This window comes from Siphateles boraxobius, unplaced genomic scaffold (genome assembly GCF_051911475.1).
Source record: "Siphateles boraxobius isolate OS27281-9 unplaced genomic scaffold, OSU_SipBor_1 24, whole genome shotgun sequence".
Taxonomy (NCBI): Eukaryota; Metazoa; Chordata; class Actinopteri; order Cypriniformes; family Leuciscidae; genus Siphateles; species Siphateles boraxobius.
The window spans coordinates 8,595,440-8,621,443 of NW_027508855.1; the positions used below are offsets into that span (position 1 = coordinate 8,595,440).

Genomic DNA, 26,004 nt, shown 5'->3' on the forward strand with positions numbered 1-26,004 from the left:
GGTGATCCAGAGAGCAGGTAAGATGATAATCCACGGCGGAGTCGATGCAGGAAGGAGCCATTGGCTGACGACACCTGGGGGACAAGTGACAGAATTTAAGCCGATGGGAGTGGAGCCCTAGGCACAGACGGAGAGCAGATGGGACAGGGCGACACGATGGTCCTGGAGGCCGAGGTGGAGCCAAGGTGCCCGATGACTGAGGTGGAGGCGGTGGGACCGAGGCAGAGCTGGAGGGAAGGCGGAGCCAGACAGAGCCAAAGGGGTGGAGAGAAAAGCCAAAGCCAAGCCAACAAGTCAATGGAAGGAGGAGGAGTGATGGTCCATTGCGGCAGGCTCGCTCTCTCTGTCTGGGATGGACTCTGGCGTCGTATCTGTGCAGTGAGGTGATCGCTGGTGGGGTTTTAAATCCAGAGTGGGGCTTGGAAAGTCCTCCTCTGGGCCGGTGGGGAATGCAGATCCATTTTTTACCACCACCCACTCAACAAAAGAGCTGAAACCCTCTCGAGGACCGGTAGACTTGCCAAAGCCAAAAAATCTCTGGTGTGGTCCTCCAGAGAACGGTCCTTCTGCTCCAATATATATACACACCAACTGCCTGGAGCAGAAGGACCGTTCTCTGGAATACCACACCAGAGATTTTTTGGCTTTTATATATATAAATTCACTATTATTGCCAAAGGTTTTGGGATGTCTTCCTTTACATGCACATGAACTTTTAATGATATCCCATTCTTAATCCGTAGGGTTTAATATGGAGTTGGCTCACCCTTTGCAGCTATAACAGCTTCAACTCTTCTGGGAAGACTTTCCTCAAGGTTAAGGAGTGTGTTTATGGGAATTTTTGACCATTCTTCTAAAAGCGCATTTGTGAGGTCAGGCACTGATGTTGGACGAGAAGGCCTGGCTCGCAGTCTCCACTCTAATTCATCCCAAAGGTGTTCTATAGGGTTGAGGTCAGGACTCTGTGTAGCCCAGTCCAGTTCCTCCACACCAAACTCACTCATCCATGTCTTTATGGACCTTGCTTTGTGCACTGGTCCGCAGTCATGTTGGAATAGGAAGGGGTCATCCTCAAACTGTTCCCACAAAGTTGGGAGCCAAACTTTACACTTGGCACAATGTAGTCAAGCAAGTTCCGTTCTCCTGGAAACCGCCTAACCCAGACTCATCCATCTGATTGCCAGACAGAGAAGCGTTATTCGTCACTCCAGAGAACATGTCTCCACTGCTCTAGAGTCCAGTGGCAGCGTGCTTTACACCACTCCATCTGATGCTTTGCATTGCATTTGGTGATGTAAGACTTGGATGCAGCTGCTCGGCCATGGAAACCCATTCCATGAAGCTCTCTACGCACTTTTCCTAAACTAATCTGAAGGTCACATGAAGTTTGGAGGTCTGTAGCTTTTGACTCTGCAGAAACTTGATGACTTCTGCACACCTTTGCACCTCAGCATGTGCTGACCCCACTCTGTGATTTTACATGGCCTACCACTTTGTGTTTCCCAATTGCTTCCACTTTGTTATAATACCACTGTAAACCCGGCTCGATCGGCCCAAAGAAGGTTTTCCGATCAGCTGGTGAAAGTCCCTGCGTGTTACCGTCTTTCAGCGTGGCAAAGTAATTTGATTAAATGAAATACATTTTCTCATATGTATTAACTCGTTAATTCATCTGACTCCATAAATGAAAAAGGTTTTAATGATATCTGTGCATCAAGTGTGAGCGAAGGTTTGACTATTCTTTTTAGCTCTTTACTGAAAATAATGTCGATTTGACTAAAATCAAATGTTTACAATTTATTATGTCAGGTAAATGTATCACGCCAATTGCATAATCAGTTCAAAGATAATAGATACAAACATCAAATGCTCTGGAATAAAGAGAGAAGATGCAATACCTTGACATTATAAAATACATGATGCAAAGTGTTTTCCTTACACTTCGCATCACAGGGTAGTCTGGGTTACAGAATCGCGCCAGCCTCTCGTTGCATTTTATTATAAAGACAGACCAAGGCAGAAACCTCTTTTCATATGTAAACATGAGTTCACAGTGGGAATTCACATTAATTACCGCCCCAGACTTACTGGGGGCAGAAGTAGATTTACATGGAACCATTTGCTAACAATGGGAATTTGGTTTAAGTTTACACTTTCTGAGATGAGGAGACCATTTGCCTGGAAGACACTCTCCTATGCGTGCGAATTATCTCTAAATTCTTAAATATCTTATTACTTTTTGGTTTACTTCTTTGAGAAGTCCTTTGTACCAGTCGCACTGAGACATTTCAAATCATATCAAACATGTGTAATACTGTATAATAATTATTCACATTAACCCATATAGATTTTTGGGTGAATTTCAGGTAATCTCAGCATGATAGCACAAGAGAGAAATTGAAAAGTTGATTTCCTTTGTTCTCTCAGAGAGTTGCGCTCTCTTCCAGTTCTTCCAGTTTCTCAAGTCTTACACCAAGAGAGAACATTGTCAACACAGTCTTACACAACACAAAACAACACAGTCTTACATTCCAGTTGACCGTGGAATATTTACTATGGATATACTATCAAGGTACCACGCTTGAATTCACTGAGATCCTGAGAGCAACCAATTCTTTCACAAATGTTTGTAGAAGCAGTCTGCATGCCTAGGTGCTTGATTTTATATAACTGTGGCCATGAAAGTGATTGGAAGACTGGAATTCAATGATTTGGAGGGGTGTCCCAATACTTGAACAGTGTGTTTGTATTATTTATAACTAGGGGTGTCACGATTCTCCAAATCCTCGATTCGATAAAATTTTCGATTCTAAGATAACGGTTCGATTCGATTCTCGATTTTTACATTTACTTTTTTTAAAAGCTGAAACCAACCAATCAGGATGCTCTCTGTCTTACATGCGCTTCAAGAGGCACACACGCAAGGTCTCTCGCTCTCTCCCTCTCTGCCGCGCGCGCCTTACGGTTTGGAGCACATTTTTTTCTGTCTCGCATGTGCGCTCTTGCTCGCTCACTCTAGATTCCGGGAGATTTTAACTAATTTGCGTGCATCAGGGAGCCGCTATCAATATGCGGGAGACTCCCGGAACTTCCGCGAGACTTGGGATGTCTGCAAACTGTGGCTTTTTTGAAGCGCGAACGTTGTAAACATAACTCACTGGAAATCCAATAAACATCCACACCTGCAACTTCAATGAAAGAGGAGGGGGTTCAAGTTCTGTTGATGGGTCTGCTGCATCTGCAGTTGCCATGCTATCTTTTGAGTGGCTGTAGGTAAGTTAGAGGAGGTTGACCATAGACTCGCAGCACTTCAACACACGTGTTTTTTTCCGCTTGGCACGCCGACCGGGCAAATTTCTTCCAAATTTCTGCCAAATTACTGCCAAATTTCCTGCGACCCCCAGTTTAAAAACCCCTGCCCTAGCATATCTCAAATATAATATTTAAAGCTACAAAGCTCTCGTTTTGATACCATGCATTTTAATTTCATTCTTGTGCAAACCATTGGCCCAAAATATAACAAGCACCCAGGGTGTCATACAGATTCTGTTATTCGCATTGTACAATCCTTGCCTCAAGTTTCCTCTTAAACCAAATCCTGCAGTTAATTTTAAGGCCTAATTGCTTCAATTGTTTCTGAAAGCTAAATCTGTCAGTTTCTTTAGAAATACTCCAGTCCAAACCTCTATTTTCTGGGTGTGTGCATTTCTAAAATGTACCGGTCCCTTTAAATCGGAAGCAGCTATGCTACACTGACACGTGTGTGTCCTTTACTCTGCTCTCACTCAGCTGTTTGAAATGATGACTGATGCCTTATAGACACACAGTCAAGATATATCCCATTGAACCATTAGGTTTCTCTTTTGACCTTTGTAATGACACAATCCACCTCTCAAGTTAATCTGGCCAGTATCTTTCTCAGTGCACATGTAACATATACACATCATTCTTTTTGAATGTCCACACACACACACACACACACACACACACACACACACACACACACACACACACACACACACACACACACACACACACACACACACACACACACACACACACACACACACACACACACACACACACACTGTTTGGCATCTGCCCAACACTACTGCTGAGGCTGTGACCTCCAATGCCTCAGCATCCCTGTGGTTGTTTTCTAAACCAATCTGTTCTCTTTTCCTTACTGTCCCCTAACACACACAAACACACACACACACACCCTCCTGCCCCCACGGGCAGCTAAACATCCCTAGTGACACTGAAAAATGTTGCCTCTTTTTCTTTCCTATCCTTTACACCTGTCACTCCCTTTCTCTTTTTCCTTGCCCTTTATGAGGTGTGTGTCTCCTACAGTATTTCTATCTCCCTTTGTAGCCAACATTCCATCCTTATGCCTCGTCTTTTCCTTTCTCTCTCTCTCTCTCTCTCTCTCTCTCTCTCTCTCTCTCTCTCTCTCTCTCCACTGTCTCTGCCACCCCCCTTTGCCTTCATCATCTACCACCCCCTCCCTTTTCCCCTGTCTCTCTCTCGTTCTCACTGCCTCTCCCTCTTTCTTGTTCTCACTCCCTCCCTCACTCTGAGGCACTGCAGTAAAGTGTGTTGATAGGATTGAGGTGGTTTTCTCTGCGCTGAGAGAGAGAGAGAGAGACTGCAGCATGCTGCATTGCAATCACACCAGAGCACATGATAATCTGCCCACAAAAGCACACGTGTGTATCCATTCAGCCATCGAATCCTCCGCAGCACGATGTTTGTGAGTGGGTGAGCTCATTCAAAGAGGGTAACTTGTATCTTTACGTGTCTAAATCTGCTATCCGCCGCCACCACCCCCCCCCACCCAACATACACCAACATCGGCAACTCCTCCCACTCCTCCGACGAACCCCCATCCACCCAGGTCGACAGCAGGACGGCGTAGCGATTCTGGACGCAGCGCTGAAACCAGAGCTTCGCCCTGACGCGGACGTATACAGGCAGGCAAAGACGCGGCGTTTGGTCCTTGTCTCGTCTGAGGGATTATCATGCAGTGTTTTTTTTGCAGGAAACTGCAGGAGTCATTGCCGCTGAAGATTCTCTAGTAGACTGAACGCTTTTGGTGGGTGTCTGTCCTGCGTGTGTGTGTACCGGTTGTTTTTTCTGAGCCGTTGGACTGACGCACGGATACTGCAGCAGAACTGCAGGGGCCTGGACGCTAACCTGGAGGACATGAAGACCCAGTTGATCCCCCACCCCTGAGCACCAGAACCCACTGCTGCTGCACATTCTGCTGAGGTGTTGCTCTCTCCTCTGCTCTGGAGATTTTTGGGAAGTGTGTGTGTTGGTGGTGGAGGGGAAGAGGTTTTTCGTGGTGCTGCAATGTTGCATTGCTATTGAATATATGGGGCCTAGTGCTGTGTGTGTGTAAATGATGGCTAAAAGATTGTGATAGAGTGTGTCTGTGTCGTAGCTGTCTGCTGACTGCTCTGTGCATGTGTGTATGGTATAGCTGAGCAGAGCTCCCAGAGGCCGATAGGATGCTGACAGCTCGCGATGGAGCTCGAGATGAAGCTCAGAAGCTGCACAGGAAATGGATGAAGCACCAGGCCTTCATGGCTGAACTGGCCCGCAACAAAGAATGGCTTGCCAAGATTGAACAGGTGAGTCACAAGGGCTGAAATGAAATAAATGTGATGGGGAGAGAGGATGATTTTATTTTTCATTTGTTTTAGGTATATGCTACTTACACAAGGTGCTTTTCAGGTAACTCCATGGGCTCCAATACTTTTCAACACATTGGCTAGTTTATACATGACCACAGATTCTTTGTAAATTTATATAAATAAATTGGAATAAAAATATAAGGATATGTATACATTACCATTCAAAGGTTTAGGGTCGGTAAGGTTTAAACAAAGAAAAAAGAATTACAACTTTTATACAGCAAGTATGCATTAAATTGATCAAAAGTAGCAGTAAAGACAAACAATTTATTTTCAAATAAATGCTGTTCTTTTAAACTTTCTATTCATTAAAGATCTTTTTTTTAAATACATCACAGTTTCCACAAAAATATCAAGCAGCACTCAAAAGCAACTGTTTTCAACACTGATAAAAAAAGAATAATAGAATTGTTTATCATGCACCAAATCAGCTTGTTAGAATGAATTCTTAAGGATCATATGACACTGAAAACTGGAGTAATTTCTGCTGAAAATTCAGCTTTGCCATCACAGGAAAAAGTTTCTATTTCACAATATTAGTTTTTACTATATTTTCGATCAAATAAATGCAGACTTGAAAATTAGACTTATGAAAAGCATAAGAAAATTGGATTACAATATTTAGATAATCAATATAAATGCTTGTCAGACCATGCCTTTACTCTGGGATGTATGGAAATAAATACAGAGCCAAGAGGGATTGTGGGTAAAAAAGCAGATTGCATAAGAAGTAAGGCAGAAAAAATAAGACTCAGTTGTGTTAAGGATGATTGAAGATTTATTAAAGATAGATTCTGGATTCGCTAAGATTGGGTTAAGGACAGATTGAGGATCTGTTAAGGACATTCAGGAATGGTTGAGAATAAATTAAGGAAAGATTCGGTATTGTTTGTGGATAGGTTGAGGACAGATTTAACATTGGTTGTGGATTGGTTGAGGGCATTTGGTTCTGATTGAGGATGTATTGAGAAAAGATTATTTGATTCAAGATGAGCTGAAGACAGCACAGTTTCTTGAAGGACATTTTCTCACCTTAATATTTCATACTTCTTACATTCACTTAAGCATTTGACATTGAAAACGACTGTTCATTTTAGCTTTTAGTGTCAAGCTCAAGCTGATATTCTCACACAAAAAAAACCTTAGTGATGTAAACGAGAAGAAAGATTGGTGGTGAATGGTGATAATGGTCATGGAATGCTTGATAGTGATAATGGTCATGGAATGCTTGATAGTGGAAATGAAGAGCAGTAGTGGATAGACAAGGCCGGTGGAAAAGAAAGATCCTCTGCTGTCCTTAATATCATGATCCTACCACGCTCTTTACATCTACATGTATATTCACATCTTATTTTTAATATCAGTAGCCATTAAATGCTGTATAGCATGTTAAATTACATGCTCTGTTTCAGTTAGTCTATGGTGCTTTATGATCCCCTGCAATACAATATTTGATTCCAGATGACTTGTTCTTATCTGGTACATGCTGTCCTGAAAGATTGCTTATCCATGACCTGATACATAACAGTACATCCTGGTGCATCTGATGTGTCATGGTTGGGTTTAAATGTCACTGTGAAGTGTCTGAAGTCATACGGCCTCTTGTGGGATGGCAGGGACTTTAATATGAATGCAAATCAGTTTAAAGGTATAATGGGTATAAGTAAGATATCTCCTAGTAATGCTGATCACAGAAAATAGCAAGAAACCATGTGACATGGTGCATCGTGTGTTGCTGTATGGCTGCATAGATGCTGCTACTGCTACTTCTTTTTTCATGCTGACAGTGGGTGAAAAGCTGATGTACAAGCATGAGCTGAATGTTTCCCAAATGATAAATTGTCTCAAAAGTATGTACAAAACCAAGAGTTACTAAAATATGAATCCATTAAATGCTGATATTTCAGGTCCATGGTTTGGTGTGTGTGGGTTTTTTTGTGTGTGTGTGTGTGGTAGATGTACATGCTGTGTTGACAAAGTTGCAAGCATGTAGTGTTGGTCAAAGCAAGGTTGGACAGAAGATCTAAACATAAGTGAAGAAGCTTTGCTACAAAGATTTTTCTGTCTTGATTGAATAGTGTGTTTGTATGTGGTAAACAATCCAACTATGCCCAGAAATTTCAGATGCCTTTTGCTGCATAGAAGATTTGATGAATAATAACTCAAATGCCTTGTTGATTCTTCACTGTGTGCTTGTGGTGGATTTGTCTCACATGTTTGAATTACAGTTTTTTAGATGTTGTGGGCCTGCTATATTTCTGTTTTGTCCTTGTTTTCTCTTCTCATATTTCTTTCCATTTACTACTATCGAAGTTTGCTGCTATTTACAGTTCACCAAGGAATAGATGATGTAAGATGCTAAACTCTCTAGCCTTTAGGCTGACTGTACTACTTTGTAATAATTAAGCTAATCTTTATTCAAGCTGATTTTAAATGTCACTTGTGTTTATTTTCTGATACTTCTGTGTCAGAGCTTGCCTAGAGGAGCAGCCCTTTTACAGGAATTATTAAAGTCAGCAATCAGTTTTCAGGCAGCAGTCAGACTGGTTTATTCCTTAGAAATCTTTTCAAGTGGCAAGAAAAACTTGTTCTGTTAATAGAGATATTTTTTATGTATGGGACATATGACTGGAAAATATAGCCAAAAATATGACATCTAATATGACAATATATAAAATATATTGATGATGATTTATTTTAATATGAATATATTAAAATATTTAACGCAATTAATGCAGGATCATTTTTTTTTTCTGTCATCCTTTGGCTGCGCTACAGTAGGCTACATGACAATGTTATCTTTCATTCAAGTGCTATTAAACCATTCAAGTGTGATAAGACTGTGAAGCGGCTTTTTGTGAACAAACAAACGAAATGCACACTGAATGCCACTTCAGACAGCGTGCCTGTGCCACTTTAAGTTGTCTTTTGCGCTCGAACGGACAAAAACACACAAAGTTATGTCAAAATTCCCGTTTGTCGAGTTTCCTCATGAAGCACAGTCTTAAATGAGTAGAAAACCCCCCATATATATTAAAGGCACAGCTAAATGTGACTTTATTACAATTGGTGTACAATTTATTAAAAGACAAAAAGTACTTAAAAGACAATTTATGTTAAGCTCACTTACAAAAGTTTTTTTTATTATAGTAAATTTATAGTATTTTTAAAGCCCATTTAATGTTAAAATTGATAGCTTTCAGTTATACTGTAATGTTGAATGGCTTTAATTATGGCTAAAATTGAGAAAACAAATCCATTTAATAGAGACATCAGTATCAGTACTAGGAGATTCAATGTGAAAGGAATACAATATAAAAAAATATTAAAAACTTTAATGTTAAATGCGATTAATCGCGATTAATTACAGAAAAATATGCAATTAATTAGTACATTTTTAACCGATTGACAGCACTACTTTATAACCTTATAAAACACAAATATAATATTACATATAATATAACATGTTAATATTTGTTAAAAATGTTTTACTGCACATACAATCAGACTTAAAGGGATAGTTCACCCATGATTTACTCACCCTCAAGTTGTCTTAGGTGTATATGACTATCTTCTTTAAGACAAACACAATCGGAGTTATATTTAAAAAATTCAGGCTCTTCCAAGCTTTATAATGGTAGTAAATGCAGTCCTGATTTTGAAGTCCAAAAAAGTGCATCCATCCATCATAAAAGTAATCCAAAAAGGCTTTCTGAAGCAAAGCGATGGGTTTTTGTTGGAAAAATATCCATATTTTAAACTTTATCAACTAAAATAACTAGCTTTTGGCAGATTGCCTACGCTGATTTCCTATGCCTCGACTTACGCCAAAGAGTAACCACTGATGCGATGTAGGAGTATCGTAAGCTTTGACGCCTCTTGCGGTTCAAACAAATAGGGCTGGTTAACAAACTCAAGCTCCTCCTCTCTTAAACCGAAATCCAACATTTCTCTTTAAAAATTCTAATTTTCGACTTCTAATTTGTGACTGGTGTTTTGTTATGCTCTGTCCTCAATACCTTCGTCAATACGTCATGCGTCAGGTCAGAGGTCACTCTTTCTCCATAAATTGATGCTTACGGCCGTCCGTCGGAAGCTAGTTATTTTAGTTTATAAAGTTTAAAATATGGATATTTTTCTTCGCGAATGCAACGCTTTGCTTCAGAAGGCCTTCATTAACTCCCCCGGAGCTGCGTGGAGATGCGCTTTTTTGGACTTCAAAATCAGGACAGCCATTCACTACCATTTTAAAGCTTGGAAGACCAATGATATATTTTTAATATAACTCCGATTGTATTTGTCTGAAAGAAGAAAGTCATATACACCTAAGATGGCTTGAGGGTAAGTAAACCATGTGGTAATTTAAATTTTTGGTTGAACTATCACATTAAGTGAACATTGCTATTAAAACATCTTTGTCATAACTCTCCTTTTTCGCAAGAAAGGATTGCTAGTCTACTAGTCTAAGGACACTTTCTGTAAGAAATGCAATTTGCAAATAAACAGCACATTAAAATCCTCACTGTATTCACTGTTTCTATGTCATGTAAATTGTTATCAATAACAAAGTCATTGTGAATATACTGTTGATCCGTAAATGCCAGTGGAAATCAGTAGCTTCTTGGCTACTCTATGTGGGTGTGAGTCACTCACATGTATGTCCAGGCCTTTTGTGAAACTTGTGATTAATGTTGTTCTGGTACTGCCAACATTTTCAAAGCTTTGTTCGGCCGATTACAGTGGACCATATCAAACATGCGAACCTATCTCATGAGTGAAATAGCTTTTTATAATCTGAATTCTGCTGTGAATTAGATTCACCAGCAGGTTCAACGGAATTCGTATATATGTTGAATATTCTGTGTTGCTGTGTAGAAAATTGTTTTCTGCTTCACTGAGTCAAGTCAAAGTTTTTGTCTAAACGCATTGTGCATTTGACTTTGAATTGTCAGACGGTTGCTTGTTCTGTTCAATTTGAAGACGGAGAGTCTAATTCTGCTTTCTGTGCAATCTGGAACATGCTTCCTTTTCTCTCTCTGTTCTTCAGGATTTTGTTTCAGGGCTACAGCTGTGTCAGAACTCTAGGATCTATTTTACAGTTATACAGTTCATTTTAGAATTTAGAATTCCGTCGGTTTATTCCATAGATTTCTAGATGTCTCATTTTAATAATGATCCAATGTTTTTGAAAAATAAACAATCAATCTAAAAAGAATATGATTGGTTCAAATAAAAAAATCATATTTGATGATGTTGAAATTTTTCATTAATATTCAACAAATCAATTGCTGTTGGAGTGGAAGCTGAAGAGTGAATGAACAACGGTAAACTGAAGCGCTGTCTATATATATACACACACAGTAAAACTTTGAAATGTAAAACTTTTTTTTCGGGGAGGCATGCCCCCGGATCCCCTTTGAGGGAGATCAAATCACCAAATCCTGTGGGAAACAATGGTATATATATATATATGGTGAAACTGTGGTGGGTGGATCTCGGTCCCTCTAAGGGGATCCGGGTGCATGCCTCCTCGAAAAAAAAAGTTGTACATTTCAAAGTTTTACTGTGTGTGTGTACATGCATGCATACATACATACATACATACATACACACACACACACACACACACACACACACACACACACACACACACACACACACACACACACACACACACACACACACACACACACACACACACACACACACACACACACACACACACACACACACACACACACACAGTATATATGGGTGTAATGGTAGACAGAAGTCAGGGTTCGGTACGTACCTCGGTTTTGGGGTCATGGTTTGGTAGTTCGGTACATTTACATGTTTGGTACATTTACATGTCCGGCACCCGAGGCTTCCCATTTCCAGGACACATGTTTTTCATTACTGGACTGTAGTGAGACTTCCACGACATATATCAGCACAATGCCAAATGAACTTAAAATACTCTGTCATTTATTGTCATACAGATAAGCGCAAGACATCATTCGAAACTGTAAAGATTTTATTTGTGTACACACAATTAATACAAAACATTGTGCTTTTGAAAAATAAAGAAAACAAACAGGAAGCCGCTTTCTGTCATCCCGGTTTCCTTTTCGTGAAGCTTGTGGAGCGCGTCACAAAAAATAATCGTAACTTGGCGTATAGACCTTATTCAGAGCAGCGCCATGACAGGTATTAAAGCGAGGCTGTGAGGGATAGACTTACCATGTTTTCAATGGCATCCGCTTGGAAAATTATTTTTGCAGTGTTCAAAAACACATTAAAAAAAAGTACAACCCACTGAAGAGATATGTCAAACCCTTCACAGCCTCTCTTTCATTCCCTTTAAAATTCAAAGATGGCGCTGCTGTGAATAAGGCCTATAGGCTACTAGCAAATTCTTGCGTGCCATCTGAACTGTTTTGGGTTGGTGGTGCATAGATGGTCTCTTCTTCTGCTACTCTTTTTCCTGTTGTGGCGGTTAGCAAACAGCGTTGCATTACTGCGCGAGGCGCGAGCCACCTTCTTGATTAGAGTGTGGATCGCCTGTGACTGACTGTATCCGTCGTCTAACTGTACGCACTGAACCGTGATGTCCATAGTGTGGTGGTTTGGGATGAATACATGTACTGTTACACCCCTGATGTATACAGTATACATAATAAACTCAATATTGCAAATTAAATTTGCACAAATTAGCTTGACTGTGCAAGTCAAAATTTGCAACTCCCATTGTAAATGTGCTCTTACCAAAAACTGCGCAAAAAGGGCAACAGAAGCACAATCAACAAAATTCTATTACAAGAAAGTTCTGATTATACTGTTATGTATATAACAGACTGGCACGGCTTGCACTTTATTATATTTTCATTAATCTTTTTTTTTAAGTCACCCAATCATCGTTTTTTTATGATCAATCACTGCTGTCATTTTCAAGTACTTGGGTACTTGTGCCCATACCTAAACCAAATGTTTTGATTCTTTACTATTGTATTGTGAGCTAAATCCACAGAATTTAAGAAACATAATATAACATTATTATAAGCTTAATTATCTCAAATTCGTAAGTTCACAAGTTTCATATTAGCCTTAATCATTTTCAATGTTGGATGACTCAGAATTTGTTCAAATCTAATCTCTTGAATGTAGATTCTCTTGAGACCTGAACAACAGTAGAAGCAATGACACCATGTCCCGCTGTGATTGGATAATTTTTTTTGCAAAAGATCCCGCCCCCTCCCCCACTTCCAAACTCAATGACAGACAGGCGGCTGGACCAATCTCGGGACATGATGATGTCCTTAGAGTGTACATTAGTTGTGTTCAACTTAGACGGCTTTGTATGCTTTCAAGTCGCTCTCGTGCTACTTTGATGGTATACATAGATCTATCTGTCTGTCTGTCTGTCTGTCTGTCAGCAACCAGTCAGACCTCCCCAGCAACTAGCTCAATCAGCCAGTGCTGATCCTCTGCAACGCTTAGCAATCAGCTAGAAAATTCTAAGCCAGAAAGCAGCCAGCTAAGACACCCTAGCAATGCCTAGCAACCAGCCAGAACACCTTAGATGCTCCCAGCAACCAGCTAGAACCATCTAGAACTAGCAATGCTTAGCAATAGTCACAACTCCCCAGCAACCAGCTCAAACACCTTAGCAACCAGCCACATCACCTTAGCAACCAGCTAATACACCCTAGCAATACTTAACAATCAGTTAGAATACCTTAGCATCCAGATAGAACCATCTATCTAGTTTTTCATTCCATCTTCATACTCATTCCCTTTTCCATCTTTTTGTTTTCCATCCAAAATCCCCTTTTTCCTGTTTCTTTCTCCGCTCCCTCTCTATCTTTTTGTTTCTCCCCGTTTCTATCTTTCTTTGTGTTTCTCCATCTGTTTCTCTGCCTTCTCTCTCTCCTTCTCTCACACACTCTGCAGTACAGGGAGCAGGCGACTTGTGCCAAAAGGAGAAATGCTGCACTGCATACTGAAACACAAATGCACACACGTTGACACACACACACACACACACACACACACACACACACACACACACACACACACACACACACACACACACACACACACACACACACACACACACACACACACACACACACACACACAGTGACGGTTCTGTGACGGAAAGAGCGATGTAGATAGCTTTGAAAAGAGATTCAAGAGTGAATTTAATTTCATGTCTCTCTGCAGGGTAGAATGAACCTTTACACACTGATGCGGAGGGAGAGGGAGAGGGAGAGAGACTGTGAGTGTGTATGTGTATGTGGCAACCCTATTTTAAGAGGCTGGACTTCAGCCATGGCTCTGAAGAGACAGATACTCTCTTTACTTTGATCTCTTTTCATCTTACACATACACACTCAGGCAAGGATGATGGTTGAGGGCCAGAGCAGTAACAAGCCTATGGATTATGTTACATTTGTGTGTGTAGGAGGGCGAGGAGCTGATCCAGGAACAGCCTGAGTTGCGATCGGTGGTGGAGGTAAAGTTGAAGGAAATCAGAGAGTGCTGGTCTCATCTGGAGAACACCACCAAAGTCAAGGCTCGCCAGCTCTTTGAAACCCAGAACCACCGCACTATCGACCTCCCCACCAACAACCTCAGCGACCTGGACCAGCATCTCAACGTCATACAGGGGCAGCCACCCACACTAAGCTCCGCCCACACCACTCAACCCACCCTCCTTCAGCCCCGCCCCACTTTCAGCCAGCAACTCCAGAGGATACAAGTAAGACCAGAAACAGCCACTGAATTATATTTCTTGATTTGGCAAATTGCATGTCCATTTGTAATTTCACTTTTACTCATCTCTTAGTCGTTGGAAGCCCAAATGCAGCTTTATCATGGTGTTGGCGAAGTCAGAGGAAATGCTGATCCCCGGAGACCAGAAGTAGAAGAGCAAGGAGATGTGGTGGAGACCCGAATTGTGCGTCTTATTGAGCCTCTGAAGGAAAGGAGGCGGATCCTTCTTGCCTCAAAAGAAATGCACCAAGTCACCCAGGACCTGGAGGAAGAGATTGTGAGTGTTACTTTCTTTTCTCCATTTAGTTTGTGGTGCTTCCTATCACTATTTGTTAATTGCTCATTTAAGTATTAAAATTTGCACATATTGTGCTTTGGACATAATGCATATCTTAAATTATTCTGCTTGTTAAGGAGTGAAGTTATTACTTTTCTAAGCAATAGAAGAGCAGAAAAAGGTCAAAAAAAATTCCAGCTTAATAATCACTTAGTCACTCCCTAGAAAGATAGCAATTAACTCAAATCCTTGCAATTGCATAAGGACATTCTAAACAAACTTAAGAACATAGGGCTGCACGATTTTGGGAAAAATCGAATTGATTTTTCTGATAAAAATTGTGATTGCGATCTAAAATGCAATTTTAAAAAAGTACCAAGTTTGCTGTGCTTGTTTTTACTTTGGCTGTGAATATATATTTCACTGTGAAATAAAAAATTGATTTAAGAAAAACATAATAATTTTATTTTACAATATAACTGTAAAATTACAGTACTAAAATTATGTCTGTTTTCATTTATTAATTTTCAAACGTTAAATGCCCAAGCTTTTATTTTGGTAAAAAAGCGATTTTTATTTCAGTTTAATAATGCAACCCTATCAGAAACCTTAAAGGGGCACTCGGCAACTCTAGCTATTTCTTCGCTGATTTTCACTTTTGTTGTCGCATGTTCTCTCAACGAGCTCCCCCTACAGCTGTAGGGCGTATATATCACAACAATGTCGTAAAAAACTCATTTGCGGCACCCTCCTCCCCCATTCTACCGCTGCTCATGTGCATTTGTTATTATCGGAGCCGGCCAACTTTATCGTGTGGAGCAATGTCTACCGAGGTGGGTAAGACATCGTACACATTGAGGGCGGCGTGTGTGTTTATGTCGAATTGCCGTAAAGCAGTTTGTTTTTCTCGCTCGTTCTCGCTTCTCACGAGACTTCCTATTTCCAACTTACCGGGACGTTAGTCCCCAGGTTGCAAGGTTGGTTTTCCGCCTAGGAATGCTGGGGGGAGCGGGGAAAGTCACCATTCTCTCCAGAACAGCTTATTAAACCATCCAAGTGATTTCTAAACGGTTTTATTAAGTTGAAATAGTTGCCGAATGCCCCTTTAACAACTGCATAGCTATTCCATGGTAACTACTCACAATTTCATGAACATTTTTTTTATGTACTTTACTATACCTAAATCTATAGTAAAGATAGACTATTTCTCTATTTTGTTTTTTTGTAGATATGGATTCAGGAGCGGTTACATTTGGCCTCATCTACAGAATATGGGACAAATCTGCAGAGTGTCCAGCATTTATTCAAAAACCATGAGGTGGGTGTTACAAACCTGTTGTCAGTAAAACTATTGTCTCCTTTTCTGAACTTTGAGGTTGGACACAATTCTGGGACATTCTCAGACAGGTAGCAGTGTTTCTGTGATAAAGAATAAAGACAATCACTGCGGGATATGCTCCGTTTTTACAATTAGTCACGCTAAAATAATGTGTTAAATAAACAGCTTTAATTTTAAGCCTTAAATCATCATAAATGCCAAAGAATTGACGCAAAATTTCAATCACCTACCCACATTTTTTTGGGAGAAAGTGTCCATCTAAGCAATTTGAAAGTTTAGCTTTGATCACAGTAATTAAACAGTCAATGCTGCTCTTTCCTTTGATACTGTTTGCCTTGTTTTGGGATACCAACTTCTGTAACTTCTACATTAAACAATCATGTATGTTATTTGTACATTCATAAAATGATGTAAGAGGATATTTCCTGCCAACATTCCAAATCGATAAGACTATAAAAGAGAGAGGAAGCAAACTAAATAAGATAAATTAATTAAATAAGAGGTTTGGGAATGTATTTATCTCAGTGCTGTGTCGCAGGCCAACAGCCAAATAATATAAAAATGGCTTGTGGAATCTGTCAGTCAATTTGGGTCGATTATCAGCTACATTTATAAAGGGCTATTTACACTAAGGACGATAACTGTACTGATAACTGGGATGCCCACAGCAGACAAGATAACTGGAGCGTGTGCTTATAATAAACAGAATGTTATATTTCGTTGGTATGGATGCTAATATGGTTATTTTTACAGCTACCTTTATAATAATCATTTTTGGTGTGAACTTGCATTAAAAGCCAAACTATTAATTTATTATTACCTATCTTTGTTTTTTGATACATCATTAGTCATTTTGAAGAATTCTGGATATTGTTGTGGTTTAAGACTGAGGTTATTATCTGGTTTTCATGGCTTCCAGTGATGAATTTTGATGGAAACTTCACTTGTGTGAATAATTGGACATGTAGGCGCTGCAGATGGAGATGCAGGCTCGGAGAGGGCGGATCGAGGAGGTGCTGGACCGGGCAGAGGCCGTAGCTGCCCTGAGGACCCCAGAGGTGGAGCTTGTGGGGGAGGGGGCTGGGCACGTGAGGCAGCTGTGGGAGGTGCTTCAGGTAGAGATGGAACGTCGCACAGTGATGCTGGATGCTGTGAGTCACGCCCAGCAGTACTATACCCAGGCAGCGAAGGCCGAGTCTTGGCTCAGTGGCCAGAAGCTTCAGGTCCTCAATGAGGAAAACGGAAACGTATGTACTGTACCCAAAACTCAATCCATCTATCACTTAAATCAGGGGTTTTCAAAATGGGGTCTGGGAACTCCCAGGGGGCCGCAAGGGAGTGTTAGGGGGTCTGTGGATATTTAAAAATGATAATAAAAATTATATTATATATAATATATTATTAAAAATAAATAAAATTTTGATTACAATAAACAAGTAAATAAATTTTTTTAAACATTTTTATTAAAAATTCTAATAATAATAATAAAGAAAATAAACAGAGCAAATCCAATAGGGTTCTCACACCATCGGTACTCGGGCTCTAAAAAAAGGCATCTAACAGTACAGTGCTATGGGGGAAAAATAGTAATAATTAACTTAATGGAAAATAGATCTTTTAAAAAAAATAATATTTAGACATTTATTATATACATTTTTCACAATTGGGCCTTTATGCAAGAAAATAAATAGAAGCCTTTACAATTTTAGGATGGAGGACCCTCTCATGAAAATAATCATATTTTGGGGGTCCATGGAATCTAAATGAGCGAAACCTCCTGAATTAATTGATTTAATTGACGCGGTTTTTCATACGTCATTACTCAGTATTATTTAGGTAATGCATTACAGTCTGTTAATACACTGGCATGTGTATGTGTGTGTTTATTAAAAGTTTTCAGAATAGAGACTATAGCAGGGTTGTAAACTGTAGTCTCTCTCTCTCTCTCTCTCTCTCTCTCTTTTCTTTTCTTTTCTTTTCTTTGTAGGACGAGACCAGCACTCTTAGGTTACTGAAAGAGCAGTTGGCTTTAGAGCAAACAGTAGAGAATTACGCAGAGACAGTAGGCTCACTGTCACAGCAGTGCCGTCGAATGCTTGAGTTGGGACATCCAGACAGGTAAATATAAAAATCTCATTTACACCAAGTCCAAATCAGGCACACTGCAACAAATCTCTTCCATGTGAATCTGAGTTTTTGGCCTAACTAGCCACGACAGTGGCAGGCTCTACATTTTGTTGGTTTCTTTGTTTCTATTTCTGTTGTATTGTTCTGTGTACCCCCTCCCACAGTAAAAACTAATTGGTCCAAAATTACATAGCCAAAAGCTGCATTTTACATATCAGTCAGTCACTTGTTCTAATTTGCATAATCAAATATTTGATTGCGCTGTCCATCAGGCTCTGGCATGCTATACCTACACTACCATTATTGTGGTCAGTATTTTCTTTTTTAAAGAAATGAAAACTTTTATTCAATAAGTCTGCATTAATTTGATCAAAAGTGACAGAAAAGACATTTAAAATGTTTGTTCATCAAAGAATTCTGAAAAAGAATATATAATGGTTTCCACAAAAATATTAAACGACGCAGCTGTTTTTAGCATTGATGATAATAAGAAATGTTTCTTGAGCACCAAATCAGCCTATTAGAATGATTTCTGAAAGATCATGTGACACTGAAGACTGGAGGAATGGCTATTTAAAATTGAGCTTTGCCATTACAAGGAATACATTAAAATGTATTCAAATAGAAAACAGTTTGACATTTTTATAATGATTTACAATATTACTGTTGTTACTGTTTTTGATAAAAAAAGCAACCTTGATGAGCATAAGATACTTCTTTTGAAAACATGAAAAAACAACTGACCACAAACTTTTAAATGGTAGATTTATCGATTTACAATAAATGGAGTGTGGCCCTCTCTCAGAATTTAACCCATGCTTTTTCTTTCTCTTGCTTCTATCTCAGTGAGCAAATCACCAAACAGCAGGCTCACATAGACCGGCTGTATGTGTCTCTGAAAGACCTGGTGGAACAGAGGAAAACAAAGCTGGAGCAGCAGTACTGGTTGTATCAGTTGAAGCGAGAGGTGGAGGCACTGGAGAAATGGATCTCTGAGAGGGAGGCCGTTGCCAGCTCCACTGAGTTAGGCCAGGACCTGGAGCATGTTACGGTATCACCAGCTCACACTTAACTCAGGGATGTAATATACTGACTTCCAGTCAAGATGAAATCAAAATGAACCCAAAATGAATTTGCTCCTCCACTGAAAAATATTTTCCTTTCCTTCTGACATCCCTTAGACAGAAAATAATATTAACCAATAAACAAATGGCTGTTTAGGCAGTGTTTTAAGCTACTAAGCTAATAAAAAAAGTCCCGTCTTTTCCCATTGAATATTTTGTTTCACTCAGAAATGTCTCAACTTCTTTGAGCTCATGTTGTTTTTGTGTTATTTAATTTTCTCAGGTTCTGCAGGGCAGCTTTACTCGGTTCTCCTCTGAGACGCGTGCAGTGGGTCAGAAACAGATGGATTCTGTCAATAAGATGGTGAATGAGATGATTGACTGCAGTCACTCTGATGCTGCCACCATCGCCGAGTGGAAGGACGGACTGAACGAGTCCTGGGCGGATCTTCTGGAGCTCATGGAGACCAGAGCGCAGATGCTCGCAGCTTCGTTCCAGTTGCACAAGTTCTTCACTGACTGTCAGGAGGTATTCAAGCACACATACAACCATAAAGCATGTTTTTTAAACACATTCACAGTTAATTTACTTATTGAAGGATCATCAATGTATCTGTGTTTGTGTTTTGTAGGTGCTGGTCCAGATTGAGGGAAAGATGAGACAGCTGCCAGAGGTGAGGTCCTGTCAGGTGAGCTCGGCCAACCCTGGCACACTGCAGAGACTTCTGCACTCTTTCGAGCATTCCCTGCAGCTGCTGGTCTCGCAGGTAAGATACACACTAACACACACTCACACAAAACAACAACACCTGTTCTGACCAGGGGCAGCCGCCACGATAAATAAGTTTTTAGGCTGGTTCGTCCTCCTGACCCAGCAAGGGGTGGTTCCCATTTCAGCCGATGAGCACAACACTCAGAAACACAATTACAACCATCACACAGTGCTGAATACTTTAAAGTTGGCATGAAATGGAGTAAAACGGCTTCTTGAACAAGAAAAAATGTAGAATGGGACTTCATATTGTCTAATGGGAATTGATTGGATTGTTGTAGTTTGCTATTGCTGTGATCCCCATGTGAGTGACAGGTTGTCCTGCTCTAATGCCAATTACCATGTAAATAACGGCGGAGAGAAGAGGGAGAGGGAAGTTATTTTGATTAAAGATTATGAGGGCACAGGATTTAAAAAAAAATATATGTGTACGGGTAAATAATTTAATAATGTATATTGCTACATGTATATTCCATAAAAATTCCATAAATAAATAAAAATTGTAATTTTTTTTATTTCATAATGACTTTAGCCAATCAGAATAAGTTAAGAGGAAAACAAGTAGCTTTTACAGGGTTCCCGCGGATCCTTAAAAAGTCTTAAATTAGATTTTTTACATTTAGGGCCATAAAAAGTCTTGAGTCTTATTTTTACTTATGAAAGGTCTTAAATTTTGGATGACTCTTTGACTTAGACATATCTAAATGCTTTCCAAATTAAAACTAACTAATTAGCGTACATTTTATTTTTTTATTACTCTTTCTTTGTGGATATGCTTGTTCGCGTGACAATTTGCGTCATTCGCGGCAGCATATATAACGCCTGTCTCCTGCACGCGAAACAGGAGGAGAGAGGGAGAAGAAAATGGGTAATGTCAGTTCAATTGTAAGTTCATTCTTTATGTGCGTAGGGGTGTGCGATAGGTATTGTCTATTATGATATTGTAATCATTGTTTTAACGGTGTACGAGTCACTGTGCGCAAGCTAAGCATTTGTCTCTCGTGCTTTCACTGTGTGATGTGTGCAGTTATATGTATGTTCCCAAATGAGTTTTTGTGTTATATTTATATCATATTATGTTGTTATAATTCAATATCACATGAGCAAGAGTGCCGTTTTCCCGTGCACGATTGTAAATATGACATTTATTTTATACAACAGTTAAATGAACATTGTCAGTTACATTTTATAAACAATATTGTCAATATTGTTTGTTTTCCCTTTATTTTGCCGACAAAAATTTCTAAATGAAACCATAGCAGAGTCTCCATGCAACAGACAGTGATGATTTTTTTTGACTGAAATCTGCGTTTTGAACGAATCAATTTAATGATTCAATGACACTCTTTCTAAAATGAATCAGCCATTTGAACAAATCGGTTGAATGAATGGTAAATGGTAAATGGACTGCATTTATATAGCGCTTTCACAGACCGAATGGCCACCAAAGCGCTTTACATAGTTGCCTCACATTCACCCATTCATACACACATTCATACACCGACGGCGGTGTCAGCCATGCAAGGCGCCACCCAGCTCGTCGGGAGCAGTTTGACTCCTTCAACTCACTTAAAGGGATACTCCACCGTGTTTTCACATTAAACTGTTATTCCCTTAATTAAGACAAGTTGATACATACCTCTCTCGTCTCAGTGCGTGCACTAAATCGCTCAGTCTTGCGGCGAAACTTTGTTAGCACTTAGCTTAGCCAAGTTCATTCAATAGGGGCCAAGCAGAAAAGCGACCAAACACCTCCACGTTTTCCCTATTTAAATACAGTTACTCATAGTGTAACTTGACTTAGGACGGTGACACAAAATAAAGTGTCACCAGTAATATCTGTAATATCATCACTCGGGCCGGTGAGAGGATTTTTCATGAGTCATGATATTACTGCGCCAGGTCGAAGTGCTCCCAAGCTCTTGCTATGGTACTCCGCCATACAATATAGTTATCCATTTTACACGCTTAGAAAAGTGCAACGTTTTATTTTGTGTCACCGTCCTAGGTCGAGTTACACTACTCGAGTAACTGTATTTAAATAGGGAAAACGTGGAGGTGTTTGGTCGCTTCTCTGTTTGGCCCCTATTGAATGAACTGGGCTAAGCTAAGTGCTAACAAAGTTTCGCCGCAAGACAGAGCGATTTAGTGCACGCACTGAGACAAGAGAGGTATGTATCAACTTTTCTTAGTTAAGTGAATAACATAGTTTAATATGAAAACACGGTGGAGTATCCCTTTAAGACAGTGACTTGCCAACACCTACTGGCGGTTTTAGTATTTAAAGTACCCTTTAATTAAAACCTTTAAATTAGAAATCATTTCATATTTAAATATTGAATAAAAAAAAACAATCTCATAGCTATTTATGCAATTGTAAATGCAGTGTAAATATATTAATGCCAGTTCTGAATCTGATGCCGCTTCTGTGTCATCTCTGCACTGCAAAGATGGATGAGAGGGGGTTCAGCGGAAAATCGGAAGTAGCTGCCACTGGCAGCCAAGGCGGTAATCCATCAGCCGGAAACTGAAGCCTCCCTGGGGGCCGCCATTCTAGCAGAACTTCACCTGCTGTTAGCATTCCATTGACTCCCATTCATTTTGGCGTCACTTTGACAGCGAATAACTTTACATCTGAGGCGTCCAAAGACTTTATTTGTCCATTATTTATTTCTAAAGAAACACGAAAATGTATAAAAGGCTCCATTACTTTGTATCTTACGTTATGGCCTCGTAGAAGCCGTTTTTGTAAAAATAGGCTAACGTTTGCGTCATAACCACGTGAGAAATTACCGTATAGACAGGAAGAGAAACTCGCAGCAATCTTTTACTGTCTATGAGGCAATCGGGGGGACATGGAGAAATAAAGTTAAGGGAGAAGCCCATATATAGAGAGTCCATAAAAGCAATGGGACAAAAATATTTCAACAACGTTTTTTCGGAATTGTGCAGTACGCTCAGCCATCGGGAAGTGAGTGCTTCTAATGGGCTTCACGTTTCTCCGTTGAAATCAAGGGGGTCGCTGTGTCCATTTCTTTACTGTCTATGCTGGCAGCCGACCGTACCTGCCAATAAAACCGGACGTCAGATCCCGCTTTTAGCCTGGCAAATAAATTGTTATATTAGTTTATATAAAAATTTAGTACTTATTTAAATAAAATACTTCTACTAGTAATTATTTTATATCATTGATTAAGAAAGGTTTATCAAATATAAATCAAGTAACAAAGATCATAGACATAATACAAAAAAACAACAAAATTAAGCTACACTTGAAATTATGAATTTGTATGTGTATAAATATAATTTATGAATGAGTGTACATGTTCGTTAAATAACGAAATATTTACATACAGAAAGAAATGCCTATGTAATCATATTGCATATTAAATATACATAAACATTCATTAAACTTAAATAATGAAAGTCCTGTATAAAGGAAAAAAAAGAACATTGTCTCATCAATGACCTTTATTTAAAATCATATTTTGCTATTGTTTAAGTTCAGTTTTACATTTGCAGAACTTAAATAGATTCTTGTCTTTGTTTAATAAAGGAGCTGTAACTTTTGAAACAGGCTTGGTATTTGTTGTTCTGAAATCAGAATGATCGACAACAATCCTGAACAATCCTGAACATCTAAAAATGTCCGTATATAGGTGAAAAATGCCTCTGGAAATCAAATTAAGGTCGCAAATATTGCCCCTTAATAAAAATTAAATTTTCTGTCACTGCTGTGAACTGATCACTGCATAGAATATGAATAATATGAATATCTTTGTGAGTCAGCTGTTAACAACAGGCCTAAACCAACCATGGCATCAGCACAAAAACACAAGCAGTAAAATATCATCTAATTATTATCAACAAAACTTATCGAGAATATTGAAAATATCGAGATATATTTTTGTCAATATTGCACACCCCTAATGTACGGTATTCATTTTGATTTCTTAAGGTCTTAAAAAGGTCTTAAAAAGCCTTAAATCTGACTTTAAAAAGTGTGCAGCAACCCTGTTTTAATTCAATTAAATTTAAATGATGTTTAGTTTTAGTTTTAAGTCAAGTTTTAATAAAAGCATTTGCTTAACAACAAATACCTTTGTTTTTACCTTTTCCCCCTTCAGGTGCGCCAACTACAAGAAAATGCAGCTCAGCTGCGTGCAATTTATGCCGGGGAGAAGGCAGATGCCATTTTTTGCCGTGAGCAGGAAGTGATGCAGGCCTGGAAAGAGCTCCTCGTTGCATGTGAGGGCAGTCGTGTGCAGGTTACCACAGTAACCGATAAGATCCAGTTCTTTGCTGTGGTGCGAGAACTGAGCATGTGGATGGATGGAATCATGGGACAAATTGGCTCGACTGACGATGCCAGGTACCAGATCATTTATAGAACTATCGGAATCATCCTGAATATACCGTTGGATTTAAATTTTAAACCAATCACGATTGACATCGTTCATCAGGATAATGTGTGTGCATGTTTCTTGTTTGTGTCTGGGCGTGGGTTTCGGTGTTGGGTGGGTCCTTGTGTACGTGTCAGGGACCTCTCTGTGCTGGAGGGCATGATGTCCCAACATCAGATTTTGAAGAGTAAGATAGATAACAAGAGCAAGAACTTTGTGCATTGCGTGGAGATGGGAAAGATGCTGCTCGCTGCACGCAACCCTGCAGCTGAAGAGGTAGGCACATACTCAAACACTGAACCATTTATGTGCACACCTTAAAGGGATAGTTCACCCAAAAAGGAAAATACTGTCATCAATTTTTGAAGAAATTTGGTTGCAAACATTCTTCAAAATATCGTCCTTTGTGTTAAGCAGAACAAAGAAACTCATACAGTTTTGGAACAACATGAGGGTGATAAAATAACGACAAAATTTTCATTTTTGGGTGAACTATTTCTTTAAAACATGCAAAAGCATACATAAAACCAGAGAAAACCAAAGAAGTACCAAAAAACTTTACTGTGTTTTATTCACTATATATTTTACAACTTTATTGTTAAAAAAAATTTTTTTTAAAGTGTCACTTGATCCTTCAGAAATCATTTTGATTTGAAATCATGCTGATTTGGTACACAAGAACATTTCTTATCGTTATCAATATTAAAACTGTTCTGCAGCTATATGTTTTTATGGAAACTGTGATGTATTTCTTTCAGGAGTTTTTGATGAATAGAAAAATCCAAATCTTTGATAACAGTGTATAATGTCGATTTTTGATCAATATAATGCATCCTTATTAAATAAAAATATAACCCCCCCACCACCACCAAAAATTAAAAAGAAAAGTTCTGATTCTGACCCCAAACTTTTGAACAGTAATGTAAAGATCGAAGGATATAATTTTCTTCTTTTTCTGATGATTAAGACACATTAATACTTTTTGAAAGACGTAAATACGTTTTTTTTTTTTTTTTTTTTAACATGGTTTTGGTGCTATTCTTTCGTGGCGCACCTTTGCATTGAATACACCCATTTTGTGCCCCGGGCATACAACATGGATAATTTCCCATCTGTGATCTGCTCATAAATTATAACAATATCTATACCCTCTGATCCAGGTAAAGGAAAAGCTGGAATATGTCATGGCAAAGCAGAAAGACCTGAATGAGCGATGGGAACAGCACTGGGAGAAGCTTCAGCAAGGTCAGTGATAACTTTGTTGTAACATCATGTCAAATGTCTGCCAATTTAATCCTCCTTCAGAGTTATCCATAAGCTCTATTTGTGCCCTCCAGCCCAGCAGAGGCTGCAGTCTACCCAGCCAGGATTGGCAGAGCAGTCCTGGCTCACAATCAAAGAACCAATCACTCCAAACACTCGTGAGACAGGGGGCGGGACAGACGAGGTAGAGGAGCTGATTCGCCGGCATGAAGCATTCAGGAAGGCCGCAGCCACATGGAAGGACCATTTCAGCTCATTACGACAGGTCATTATGGAAACAAAGACTTATAAATAACATAA

General features: G+C 39.4%; 2 protein-coding genes across 2 annotated transcripts in view; one reads left to right on the forward strand and one right to left on the reverse strand.

The window, feature by feature from the left end:
* Window positions 1-26,004, reverse strand: part of rpl36a (ribosomal protein L36A) — a 202,980-nt gene that overhangs the window by 22,085 nt on the left and 154,891 nt on the right. The gene's annotated exons all lie outside the window — the stretch shown is intronic.
* The window catches only part of sptbn4a (spectrin, beta, non-erythrocytic 4a), a 29,346-nt gene continuing 8,013 nt past the window's right edge, over window positions 4,672-26,004 (forward strand). Inside the window, exons 1-14 of the mRNA XM_077241223.1 lie at window positions 4,672-5,274; window positions 5,489-5,639; window positions 14,149-14,445; window positions 14,533-14,736; window positions 15,965-16,054; window positions 17,044-17,322; window positions 18,063-18,193; window positions 19,049-19,253; window positions 19,550-19,795; window positions 19,899-20,033; window positions 24,166-24,410; window positions 24,579-24,717; window positions 25,602-25,686; window positions 25,779-25,969. Coding sequence (XP_077097338.1) covers window positions 5,517-5,639; window positions 14,149-14,445; window positions 14,533-14,736; window positions 15,965-16,054; window positions 17,044-17,322; window positions 18,063-18,193; window positions 19,049-19,253; window positions 19,550-19,795; window positions 19,899-20,033; window positions 24,166-24,410; window positions 24,579-24,717; window positions 25,602-25,686; window positions 25,779-25,969 — 2,370 coding nt within the window. The 5' untranslated portion in view covers window positions 4,672-5,274; window positions 5,489-5,516. The remainder of the gene's footprint in view (window positions 5,275-5,488; window positions 5,640-14,148; window positions 14,446-14,532; window positions 14,737-15,964; window positions 16,055-17,043; window positions 17,323-18,062; window positions 18,194-19,048; window positions 19,254-19,549; window positions 19,796-19,898; window positions 20,034-24,165; window positions 24,411-24,578; window positions 24,718-25,601; window positions 25,687-25,778; window positions 25,970-26,004) is intronic.